The 12,987-nt window shown below is 34.9% G+C and overlaps 2 protein-coding genes across 4 annotated transcripts; both read left to right on the plus strand.

Moving 5' to 3' along the window:
• The first annotated feature begins 496 nt into the window (after positions 1-496).
• On the plus strand, positions 497-3,748 carry LOC133682870 (protein KINESIN LIGHT CHAIN-RELATED 1-like). 2 transcript variants are annotated; one of them, XR_009836733.1, is made up of 4 exons: positions 497-1,484; positions 1,752-2,660; positions 2,750-3,190; positions 3,310-3,438. XR_009836733.1 is itself a non-coding variant. In XM_062106413.1 (3 exons), exons 1-3 carry the CDS (start codon positions 868-870, stop codon positions 3,488-3,490), a joined length of 1,707 nt encoding a protein of 568 aa, XP_061962397.1. In that variant the 5' UTR covers positions 501-867; the 3' UTR covers positions 3,491-3,748. The 2 variants fall into 2 exon arrangements, 1 of the variants encoding a protein (XP_061962397.1); XM_062106413.1 differs by lacking the exon at positions 2,750-3,190 and having other exon boundaries at positions 501-1,484; positions 3,310-3,748.
• Positions 3,749-8,158: 4,410 nt separating this feature from the next.
• LOC133682503 (uncharacterized) lies at positions 8,159-11,807 on the plus strand. 2 transcript variants are annotated; one of them, XM_062105859.1, is made up of 3 exons: positions 8,159-8,600; positions 9,687-10,691; positions 11,053-11,807. In XM_062105859.1, the coding sequence occupies exons 2-3, from the start codon at positions 9,751-9,753 to the stop codon at positions 11,531-11,533; spliced, it is 1,422 nt and encodes a 473-aa protein (XP_061961843.1). In that variant the 5' UTR covers positions 8,159-8,600; positions 9,687-9,750; the 3' UTR covers positions 11,534-11,807. The 2 variants fall into 2 exon arrangements, with proteins under 2 accessions (XP_061961843.1, XP_061961844.1); XM_062105860.1 differs by lacking the exon at positions 8,159-8,600 and having other exon boundaries at positions 8,612-10,691.
• The last annotated feature ends 1,180 nt before the right edge of the window (positions 11,808-12,987 follow it).

Below are 12,987 nucleotides of genomic sequence, written 5' to 3' on the forward strand. Positions count from 1 at the left end.
ATTAAATTTCTCACACTTCATAGAAACTACCTATAAGAGGAACACAATTATTCGATTCCGACTTCTTTTTTTTTTTTTTTGTCTTCAAAATCTATAAACCCAGTTAAAAATCATTCCTTCTTAAATCTCCAGCCTTAGTTCATCCTATCTAACATCTACTGAATACTTGCTTTGTTAATTCTGTGCATATTTTGAATATATATATTCAAAATAGGCACAGCAGTAACAAGGCAAGTAGTCTGCAGATGTTAGATGTTAATTACCTCTAGAATCACCGTCGACAGATGCGCCAGCCAAATGAAAAGGCCCAGAGAGAGATGAGAAGGGTTTATCGGTTTGACAAAGCAAAGGGCACAAAAACACCAGCGTAAAACACACCGTTTGGTTATTTAAATGGCAGAGACCGTAATTTAAATACAGTGGAGGGGGTTTTGAGGATATTTGCCAGTGACAAACAGACAGCTACTAATTACAGTACTACCCTGAAATTGAAACAGCGATTGCTGAGGAACGAAGCAAAGCATGGTGTTCTTATAGCGTAAAAAGAAAGAAAGAAAGAGAACAGCACAGTAAAGCCTGACTGCGGCAGAGCTGATGGATTTTGTGTCTCTGTTTCTCCCTTTTTTCGTTGTAAAGCTTGTTGTCAAATTAAAATACTCAAACTGCTTCATCATTAGAAGTCTCTTCCAAGCCACCACCATTAATAATTAAGCCCTTTGTGCCAGAAAAGAGAAACCCATTAATTTTTCCACTCTATTTATCCAAAACCATGCAATGTGAATCAAAACATAGCCGCTTTCAGTTTCAGCTCTCCTTTGAACCGTAAAAACTAATCTGTATTGCGGATTGCTGGTTTTTTTTGTAACTATGTTGGGCCTAGTCTCTGCAAAAACCACACCAAATGCCACACCACAACATGTTTCCTTTCCTCAAAACGACAATTGCATCCATAAAAACGGCTATGAAACTCCATCTCCGCTACTAAAACGAACCCCATCACCCTCCTTCTCCAAACCAAAAATCAACCCTCCTAACAAGACACTGCAAGAACTACGCACCCATGAGTCGTCTCTTGATAACCCGGATCTGGGTCCCTTTTTATTAAAGCTTGCCATAGACACCGTAGCTTCTGGTGATAACCAGAATAAGGCCTTGGATTATGCGGCCCGTGCGTCCATATCGTTTGAGAAATCCTCGGGTCCCAGTCTGGACCTGGCTATGAGCTTGCAAGTTGAAGCAGCGATCTATTGCAGCATGGGCCGGTTGGAGGATGCAATTCCGGTTCTAGAACGGTCTATTGAGGCTCTGGATCATAAAAACGGGTCGGATCATGCGGTGGCGAAGTTTTCCGGGTTCATGCAGCTTGGTGACACGTATTCTATGCTGGGGCGAGTAGACCGTTCCATATCGTCTTATGAGTCGGGTTTAAAGATCCAAACTGAGACTCTCGGGGATTTGGATCCAAGTGTTACTGAGACTTGCAGGTTAGGCCCTCCTTTTTAGCTGGGGGCTTATTATAGTCTTTTGCTCTGTGGTTTGCTAACTTGCGCTACTATTCATTCAAATAGGCTAACATAATGATCCCCTTTAACAAATCCACCAATAAAATACCTATCCAATTCAATTTAAATTCTGGTGCAATTTTAACCACCTGCTAAGTTAAAAGTAAATTTGTTATTTGTAGTAATAATTAAATATGTATATTTACAGGATGTTTGCTGTGAAACTTGTTTTAACAGTGACAATGGCAGGTACTTAGCCGAGGCTTATGTTCAAGCAATGCAGTTTGACGAGGCAGAAAAACTATGCCAAAGGAGCCTTGAAATTCACAGGGTGCATAATGCCCCAGCATCACTTGAAGAGGCTGGTGATCGCCGGCTTATGGCTCTTATTTATGAAGCAAAGGGGGACTATGAATCTGCACTTGAGCACCTTGTCCTTGCTAGCATGGTAATGATTGCTGCTGGTCAGGAAAATGAAGTTGCTGCCATTGATGTTAGCATTGGCAATATCTATGCGTCCCTTTGTCGATTTGATGAAGCCATTTTTTCCTATCAAAAAGCCTTAACAGTCTTTAAATCCATAAGAGGAGATGATCACTGTACCATTGCATCAGTCTATATTCGCTTGGCAGATGTGTATTGTAAGACAGGCAAGCTAAGAGAATCCAAATCATATTGTGAGAATGCCCTGAGAATACTTTCAAAGCCAGTGCCTGGAATTGCAACCGAGGAGATTGCTAGTGGGCTGACTGAAATCTCAGCCATCTATCAAGCTTTAAATGAGCACGAGGAGGCGTTGAAGCTCTTGGACATGGCAATGAAGTTGTTGAAGGATACCCCAGGGCAACATAGCATGATTGCGGGAATAGAAGCACATATGGGGGTGATGTTTTACAAGGTTGGAAGGTACGGTGAGGCTCGAAGTTCCTTTAAAAATGCTGTAGCAAAGCTCCGGGCTAGTGGGAAGACTAGATCAGTCTTCTTTGGGATTGTGTTGAACCAGATGGGATTGGCCAGTGCACAACTGTACAGGATAGATGAGGCAGCTCAGTTGTTTCAAGAAGCAAGGGAGATTTTAGAGCAGGAATGTGGCTCATGTCACTTGGATACGATTGGAGTGTATAGCAACCTTGCAGCAACTTATGATGCTATGGGAAGGTGAGAATATTTTTGTATTCATCCCAAGGTCTTTTTTACATCATTACCTGCTATAAACATTTGCAGCTTCTTGTTGTTATCTGTTGCAGTCACTTATTTGGCTTTATCATACCGTCGAACCAGGCGAAACTCTTCATTTTCTACAAAGCATGGCAATCATTTTGCATAGGCTGGTTTTGACAATTGGCATGTATAGTTTCCAAACGGGATAACATTCACCCTTTACTACTGGTTCACCGAAGGTGCCTACCAGGAATAACGATCCCCCCCCCCCCCCCCCCTCAATATCTACTCCAGATGTTCTTAGATTGTCTTGAAATCCTCGTATTTTGCTTGGTAAAATCTTCAACCTGACTATATGGGACCTATTTATGATTATGGCATTTTGCTTTGGCATGTTTTGGATTGGACCATCTATTCACTCATCTTACATGCTGGGTGATATTTGAAGCCATAGTGTATTCACTCAATGTCATGTGGCATAATGCATTGCAAAAAGTCCGGCAAGTCCCTGATGCAAGTTTCAGTGGGTTAGCTTTGATTACATTTAAGTATTCAATTTATGCGATTACTTTTCAAAGCCAAAAGTTGAGGTTCCTCTGTTGTTGGAGGCGCTGTACTGAATGGAGAATTGTGGTTATCTTTATAGGGTAGAAGATGCAACTGTGATATTGGAGTACATACTCAAGTTGAGAGAAGAAAAACTTGGAACAGCAAATCCAGAAGTTGCCGATGAGAAGGAAAGGCTAGCCATGCTATTGAAGGAAGCAGGGAGGGCTAGGATCAGGAAAGGCAATTCCCTTGTAAATCTCCTAGATTCTAGCTCGTAGAGAATAAAGGATGAAGCTTCAAAGAGATTCTCTGGATTTGGTTTTAGAACTTGACTAGGAATCTCTCCTACACCTTGTTCTCGAAGACTCAACTGTTTGTAATATAGAAGATCGTGATGTAATTTAGATATTTAGTGGAATCTTCTTGTTTCTTGGGATTCCTTAACAATTTGTTTCCGTGGCAATTTCCTAGTTTATTTGAATAATCCTCAGTCACCAAATGAAATCTCAGATTTATTGAGTTAATAAGTTCCAGTATTTGCTTGTCATAGTTTCGAATGTTGTATATGTTTCTTGTTCTTCTATTTGTCGAAAAAGAAGATAGATATAGATGGAGCTTGAAGAAGCTAAACTCTGTTGATTCGAGGATATACATGCCATTTAAAATTTGATTGATCGTTACTCTTTCAGGCTGTGGGTGCTACCGTTGATTGTCAATCACCTCATTACTGGATTCGTTTTTGTTAAAATTTAAATTTTTTATTGTTTTAAATTATTATTTTTTATATTTTAAAATTGTTTTAATGTATTTATATAAAATTTAAAAATTTTTTGAAAAATATTTTAATATATTTTTAAGTTATTTGTGTTTTTGCAGGAGCCCGAGAGGGATTTATTTTTACTTTTGTTTTGCAGCGACACTAATGCTCTCAATTCCAGTCGTGCAAGTTTAGATGCACCCTCTAGCATTGCTTTCACTCAGAGCCCAAGTGGGATGGCATCGCTTTTCTCATGCTTTCACTTTCAGAGCCCAAATGCCAGTCAACTATGAGGTATGGCCAATCCAAATTTCAGGTAGAAGAATTCTATGTTTTGTATTCATAAGCATTTATCGAAAAAGAAGAAGAAAATAAAAATTCATGAGCAATTGTGAGTTTCACGAGCCCAAAACTCGAGTTCAATTTTGATTACAAAATTTATCTATTAAAATGAGTCTTCAACTTAATTTTCGGTTTCAATTGAGTCCTCAAGTACAAAAATAAAAAATTTATTATAGAAAAAAGCATTGTTCACCATCTCATATTTTATTGTGAATTTTTTTTATTTTAATACTCTAATTTTTTTTCTTGCATGATTGTATCCTTTTGAGACCAAATTAAAGGATAATTTATTCAAACTTATTGACCAAGGACAAGATTGAAAGAACGAAGTCCAATGTGAAAACACGCTGAAAATAAGTGGTGGGTTCAAAGTTCTAGTGAAAAAGCTCAGTTTAGTCCTTCAACTTTTTAAATTATACTCAATTGATACCAATTTTTTTGCAATTCTATTATGGTACAAAAATTTTTTTTTATTATTTTTTAATCCTTGAGTTAAGAGAGGAGAGAAAACACTGGATTTAAGCGATAAATAGAAAATCAGTATTAATATCGACTTTAATTACTAAAATAGTTGATTTTGGTGTCAACAGGTTTCATTTGGCGATGTGAGTTCAACTTTGATATTTTTTCACTTTAACATTTCCTAAAAAACCAGATCTGAACTTAGAAAGTTTTTTTTTTTTTCGAGTTAATTTTGAATTTTTATGCAGCTTTTTTAAGTTATTAATGGTTTTATCAAGGTGTTTAAGGTTTTTTCTGGGTGTTTTAGGTAAAAAAAAAAAAGATTTCTATGTAAAAAAACCATGAAACTTGATTTTCTAGACACCACAATTGCTAGAATCCGGGAAAATACAAATGACGCATCCTTTACTGCTTATTTTTTTCTCAAAAATAATTGAGGCAAATAACATGTTGTTCATCACATTAGCATATTTTTTTTAAAAAAAGGGCAAAGTGTGGATCTTTTTCAAATAAACCAAATGTGCTTGTCAAGCCCAACTATGCTTCACATCTTTTTTCTTTTCCCTTTAATTTTTTATTTTTAAAATTAATTTTTTTATATCTATTTTTAAATTTATATTTTAATTAATACACTTTTCTTTGGTTTTTTTATTATTCCTTTTAAAAATAATTTTTTTAAAAAAATATATGTATTTAATTTTTGAAGAGATTATTATAATTTGTATATATAAATTTTTTTTGTTTTATCTAAATGATTTTTTTTAAAATATAGTTTTGGATAATGTTCTAATAAGTGCAAAACCTTGTGTGATTTTTTTTTATTTAATTAATTTCATGTGTATGTTTTTTCTACTATCATTTAATTAAATAAAAATTTAATTTTAATAGATAGAGTCATTGAACACAACCCGAATAAATTAACTATGTTGCGAGATCAAATATGTATATGTCTATTGATTTTTCCAGCTGTGTTTTTGGTGCATCGTTAATGATTTTTTTATTAATATATATGATTTTCAATTTATTTAATTAGATATGTACATAAATTTTTTAATTTATATTAAGAAAATTTATATGTAAAAAAAATATATTAAAAAGCTTCCATACTTAATTTCTTATATTAAAAAATATTTCAGCTCGTGGTGAAGTGGAGGTTGTGTAAAAGTATTTCTGGTTATCGCTAACATGCCAGCATAAATGAACTTTCCGTAGCTATTTTTTTGAGATCTCGTAAGTAATATATTTTTAAAAAATGCATCCTTTTCAAATAACATAGGTTAATTTTATTTTATTTTGAAAAATAGCATAGTTTACTAAAATATAAACTTTTCAAATACTGTATTTGAAAACACCACCCTTAGAAATGCGATATTTAAATTCTAAGAGATGGGGGGAAAAAAGAATAAAAAAAAGAGAGTGATATCAACAAACAGATAAGATAAAATAAAATAACATCAGAAGGGGAGAGTTGGGAGTTGCAGAGAGGAGTGCCCATGAGGGGGGATCACGCGTGTGATTTGTAGCATGACTTGCCTTGTTATTAGCGTAGCAGCATCTTCGTACTTCATGATGATGGTGACTGATGATGGGTGCCACGTACTCAATTACCAGCCATAAAAGCATAAGGATAATACAATCAGTGGTTTGTTTTTATGTTTTAAAAATTTTAATTTTTTTTAGATTATTATATAAAAAATAATTTAAAAATCAATTACAGTCACTCACCCAATATCGGTGGATCTCTCTCTGATTCTAATCTTGGGAGCTCCGTCTCTGACATGCTTTTGTTGCATTTAGGTAGATTCTTTATCTGCCTTGAATCTTGAATTTCTCTCCCTCTAACCAATCACAACCCGCCACATGATTAAGGAGCACTCTTTCTAATTGAAAACCTGGTTTCTTACACAAGTGTCAACCCAAGCAACCGGGAACCATGCCCAAAAACAATGTTCACTCGCTCCCGGGATACCTATCCCGTGTGCTACTCTTTAATCACCTGCTCAAATTCTGTTTATTTTTTAATTTCAAATTATTTTTTTATTGTTTTTAACATGTTAAAAAATAAAAATAATATTATTTTAATATATTTTAAATTAAAAAATACTTTAAAAAATAATTATTATTACACTTAGACATTATCTTAATCTTCTACCATAAAATAACCCCTAATGATCACGGTTCATGCAGTGCAAGAGCATTGGAGCGACTTAATTTTAAAATTGGCTTCGTTGTTTTTCAAGTTTCTTGACAGTTTTTTTAATCTGACAATTAAATATATGACAACAGTAAAAATTCCATGTCTTTTGTTTCCTCAAACTCTCCTGTTTTAGTTTGTGGAGACCTGATGTTTCAAATGGTAAAAAGGTTTCTATGTAATGAAGGACAAAAAAAAAAAAATTTTTCTCTTAATTATATCAATTTAATCATGAATGGTTTATTTTAAGTTCAATTAAAAACAGGTTAAGCATATTTTTTATACATTAATTGAATAATATATATAAATTATTTCACTCTTTTCAACAAAAATATCGGAGTTAAAAAATTAGAATTGAGACAACTGAGATTTCAATTCTCAACTCATTAACAAATATTCTATAAGAAAAACTCATTTACTATGACGCCGACTCATTGTTGATATAATCCAGGCTTATGAAAAAGAAAAAAACAAGCTTAATTGTAAAGGAAAACAGGCGGAAGTTTTTATATATATATTTTTTTTGGGACATGGATAAAAAAAAGTAAACAACGGAACTAATTCTGTTCATTGGACTTGTACCTTCGGTTTATTTTTCTATTTTAAAAGTATTTTTTAAAAAATTTAAATTTATTTTTTAAAATTAATAATTTTTAGTGTTTTTAAATCATTTTAATATTAACATGCTGCTGTTAAAAATAATTTTTAAAAAATAAAAAAAATATTATTTTGATATATTTCTGAATAAAAATCATTTTAAAAAACAACTATAACTATATTTTCAAACATCTTAAAAATAATTTTCAAATAATATTTTTAAAATTTAAAATTTTTATATTTAAAAATTATTTTAATATATTAATACTTAAAAAAAATTTTAAAAATAAAAAAATATTTTCAAAGAGAACTACTAGACTTCCTAGCATCATCATAGTGTACCTGTAGTGGATTTTTATTTAGGCCTAGGAGAAGTCGAAAGGATTGTGGGGTTGGATTCTCCCTGCGCGGCCCTATCATTTGGTGGTCAGCCAAATAAAGATGGAAGGTCTTATCTCGAAAATAAGGGGTGGACCCACACCCCACCTAGGCAATTGCCGACTTGCCGTCTTAATCAACTGACACGTGTTGAGGACGGATAACCGCTTGACTTGTATAATATAACCATGGGAGAAAAACCACTAGCAAGAACGGAGTAACTCCTCAGGCCAAAATGGGAAACGTGGGCCACGCTTGTTAAGAAGGAACATATAGAAACGGAGCCGTTTAAGATGACTTTAATGAAAAGTAGCTGGGTTAGTAGAGAGAACAATGTGGAAGACGATATCATAGAGAATGATAACTGAAAGAAAACCTGACAAAATACCCGTGATCGGATTCAATCTGTTTGGTTTGACGAGTACAATCGAATCGAATCGAATCGAATCGAAACGGTTCTTTTCAACCTCTTAATGATTTTAAAACTGTCTGCTGCGAGTACTCAGATAATTGAATACAATTAGATTTGCTTGCTAGCTGATTAGGGATAATGATATATCGCCGACAGACAATAGTTTCATCTACTTGCTCATATCATTTCCGTTCATTTTTTTGACTGATTCAATCTCCACATCCTCTCTCTCTCTCTCTCTCTCTGGTTTGTACTCTTCCTTTTCTCGCTTTATTTATTTATTTTTATTATTATTCTTCTAGTTGGTTGGTTACTTTGGATATGTTTACTGCTACTTGGATGTTAACATTGAGGCAGATTTGTTAGTTTATTTCTTCGGTATTTTTGTTGTTTTGATTTTATGGTTGTTTGTTCTTAATCTAGTGTTCATGCTTTGATTTTCTTTGAAGGATTTTGATTTTGCTTCTTCTACATATATATTAATGTGAGATAATCTGGTTGAAATTTACTGTAATCCATATCCTTAGCCACCTTGTGTTAGTTGTAGTGTATGATTTTGTAAAAGAGACGCTTAGTGAGTGCTTTGGGGATAATAAGTTGATGATTGTGCGTGTGTGAGAGAGTGTTTATGTGTCATTTTATTGGGATTCATGAAATTCTCTCGCTCAATTTGCTTTCATCCAATCATACCTTTGCAAGTCTCGTTAGCACCTACGCATTCCTTGCTTAAAGTTTGGAAGTTTTCTACTGCTTTTGAAAGGAATTTGCTTAATTGTGCATGCTACACAGAAGAATTTTGCATCTTTTAAGTGTTTTCTTGTGGATGGATCTCCTATGATAAGATCGTTTTGTTTTGTTGCCTGCTTTAGCCATTGGTTTCATTTGCTCTTTTTATATAATAGAGATCCACTCCTATGTTCAATTATTGTTTTAGCAGCATGCTCTAGTTTTTTGTGCAAAGCTTCTTGTATAATCTCTGATTCTAGTTACCAGTCTGGTATTTCTAAATTCTCGCCACTATACTTTATATAATGAAAACTTCCTCGACAACGTTTGAATCCTCTACAAGCTTGTCCTACTCACGTTATTGTCAGTGGATCAGTGTGGGGGTGTTCAAGTTCAATGCTTTCTTTGGATAAGCATTGATTACGCGTACCAAAATACTGATTGCTATATTAATTGGTATCTGAGCATGATTTATGTTTGCTGTTATTAAAATTATCTAATTCCAGAGGACTCTTGATTCTCCATTGCATTTTAACGGCCACATTTTCCTCCACTTTTGAGCTTCATTGTCTGTAGAGCTAAAAAAGATTTTGTACTCTTATGTAGGAGAATCACTGAATTGTGATCAAAGTTTCTTATAAATAGTCGATGTGTGAAATAAAAGACAGGAATGGCAGCAGCTGAAGCCAGGGCTGTATGGCAAAGAACGGCTAATCGCTGTTTTGTTCAAGAAGATGCGAAAAGAGCTCCCAAGCTAGCTTGCTGCCAGTCATCATCTTCATCATCTAAGCAATTGGATGGAGGACCAACAAGTGCAGCAGATATGCCAGATCAATCTTCTGGAGGTTTCATGCCTCTCAGAAGGTACCCCTCATATTCCAGTCTACCCCCCGATACAAGATGGTGGCTTCAACTGCAACCTAGTTATGGTTACAAAAAATGTTTTACACTTGAGCAGTTGAATGCCTTAGAAGCTGAGTTGGAAAGCTTGAGAGCTGACATTGTAGACTCACCTTCTAAAAGCAAGTTTTGCCAACAAGATGACACAGACAGCGTTTTTGTGGATGGCAGCAAGAATAGCGAGTCTTCTCTTGATTCATGTTGTATGATCCCTGCTGATTATGTGATGAAAGATCATGATGTTAAGAAGGAAGAGCTAAAAGTTTTATATGACAAGGATTTTCAAGAATTTAAGAACTCCAAGTCGACGGAGATGGAACCTACTGGATGGCCCAAATCACAAAAGGACAATGCGTATGGTTTTGATCCAGAATCTGCTTGGATTGGGGGTGAAAAGAACATGCCATGGTGGCGAGTGACAGATAAAGATGACTTGGCCTCCTTGGTTGCACAGAAGTCACTTGATTACATTACGAATTGTGACCTCCCCCCACCTCAGAAGATGAACATTGGGAAATACCCATGTGCTCGCCCCGGATCTTTTCAGCATGATAATACACCGGCATCATCTTTGGATTGGAAGGAACAAAGCGGTTGCATCTCCTCTGCAACTGATCCTGTACAGGGCTGTCCCGAATTTGAAGGCATGCCTGGAAAACAAAGGGCTTCAACTGACAGGTTATCACAAAGTGATTCTGACAAGGCATGCAGGTATGTTTTTACTTTTTAGATCACATCATCTGGTGGTGGTATTTGTTATCCATTAGTTCTGTACAATATACAAAGGCATCAATCTATTAGTCAAATGCAACATGGTTCTGACCAGTCATCCAAGTATTTTCTTAGCTTGTATCATCTGGTGATATTTGTTCTTGAATTGGTCTGCCTGATATGTAAATGCATCAATCTATTGGCCAAATACCGCTACACATGTCCTATTTCACTGCACTACTTCTCTGCTATTATGTGTCAAGCTAATATAGCTGTTTATTAACATGTCAATTCTACTATGTGCATGTATCTGCTGATCACCTATGGTGTTCAAATCCCTTACCTACAACCTGAAATACAGTTTTACGAAAACCAATATGGAAACTGCAGAAATTGGACTAGTTTCTCAGGGTGATCCTTGCAAGGCTCAACTACTGGAAGCACTCCGTCACTCTCAGACACGTGCAAGGGAAGCTGAGAAGGTAGCAAAGCAAGCCTGTGCTGAGAAGGAGAATACTATCAAACTCTTCTTCAAACAAGCCTCTCAACTTTTTGCATATAAGCAGTGGTTCCAACTGTTGCAGCTCGAAACCCTTTACTACCAGATGAAGAATAGCGATCAGCCCATGTCTAATATCTTCCCTGTAGTTCTTCCATGGATTCCTCGGAAAGGTAGGAAACTGCGTAAGAGTTGGCAAAAGTCATCCAAGGGTAAACGAGGAAAGCGATGTCGTCCAAAGCATGACATTGGCACGTATGCTGTTGCTTTTGCATTAGGGTTGAGTCTTGTTGGTGCTGGATTGCTGCTGGGATGGACTGTGGGTTGGATGCTGCCTTTCTAGATCACCAGCCAAAATTCTCACTTGTGAAAATTGATTTACAAGTGAAAGTGATTGCGTTACATTTGCTTCCATATGTAAGTAGTTTTTTTTTTTTTTTTTGTATTTGTTTCTTCGTCTTGATGTTACCTCTTGTATAGATGATGTGAGGAGTTGTTCATGTGTATATGCTGGGTTGAACGTGATTTGGAACTAGAAGATCTCATCAATTATCTCTCTTGGTGATCATCTGTATATTCAATTTATCTATAGCAACGATTCGGCAGTATTGCTGCTATTTCCCTCTCTTGCTTCGATGTTGTGGTAATCAGTTAAACATGGCGGGTAGGTGGCTTGGTGTGAACCGTAAAAACTCAAGCAGAAAGCCTCTTTAGTAACGGCACGGCCTGACTCCTCTCAGGAATCCACCGTGTTTCTTATTTGGCGAAATGGATTCATGATTTGGTGGTGTTGTGCTGTAATGCTTTCGGTTTGAGAGAGCTGTAAATTCCGATATAAATATGCTTACATGTGCGGTCATGGGAGTGAAATTTTTCAAGATTCAGGGCTAAAAGTTGCCCTTCTAATCTGAATACTGACCCTTTCTGTTTTCTTAATTAATTTGCTTGATTTCGTGTGGATGCTCAACTGTAATCCCAGGTATCTCAGAATCACGCCGGCTTGGCACCTATCAAATTGTTCTAAAAGATTAGAAAACATGATAATGGACAATGCCCAGCGAATATTGTGGTGGTGTTGATGATCACGAAAATATCATTATCATTGATTACCTGCCTGACCTCTTTACTCAAAACTTGTGCAAATGCGGTTTGATAAGCTGCCTAGCAATTTATCTACAAATAGTTCCGACAATGATAGCCAACTGATTGAAATTTGAAAATAAAAGTGGTGTTTAGCATTATTTTTTTTAAATTGAATTTTATTTTTAGTTTCATTTTTTTTGTTTTTTAGATGGTTTTATTATGCTGATATGAAAAATAAATTTTAAAAACTAAACTAAAATAATATTATTTTAATATATTTCTAAATAAAAAAATATTTTAAAAAATAACATATATCTTCAGAGATTTTACTAAGTCTCTACTTTTAAAAGTAAATAAATATATATTTTTTATTTTAAAAAAATATAAAAAATATAAGTAGATCATACATGGTAACTATTTTGACCTCTCATCTCCGCCCCTCGTTTAAGAATATGGCTTAAATATAGATTCGTGAATTTTTTATTTATTTAATATTAATAATTTTTTATTATTTTTGAATTTTTTTGATATGATGATGTAAATTTTAAAAAAAAAACTAAAAAATTTACTTTAAAGTATTTATAAAAAAAGCACTAACCATAATCATATTCTCAGAAATTTTCTTCTGAGTTAAGTGGAATTTACTTTGGGCTTTGAGGAGAATGGCCCATATATAAAATTCCAACTATCCTGAACATTCGGGGGTCCGTCCAG

This window comes from Populus nigra, chromosome 2, assembly GCF_951802175.1.
Source record: "Populus nigra chromosome 2, ddPopNigr1.1, whole genome shotgun sequence".
Classification (NCBI taxonomy): Eukaryota; Viridiplantae; Streptophyta; class Magnoliopsida; order Malpighiales; family Salicaceae; genus Populus; species Populus nigra.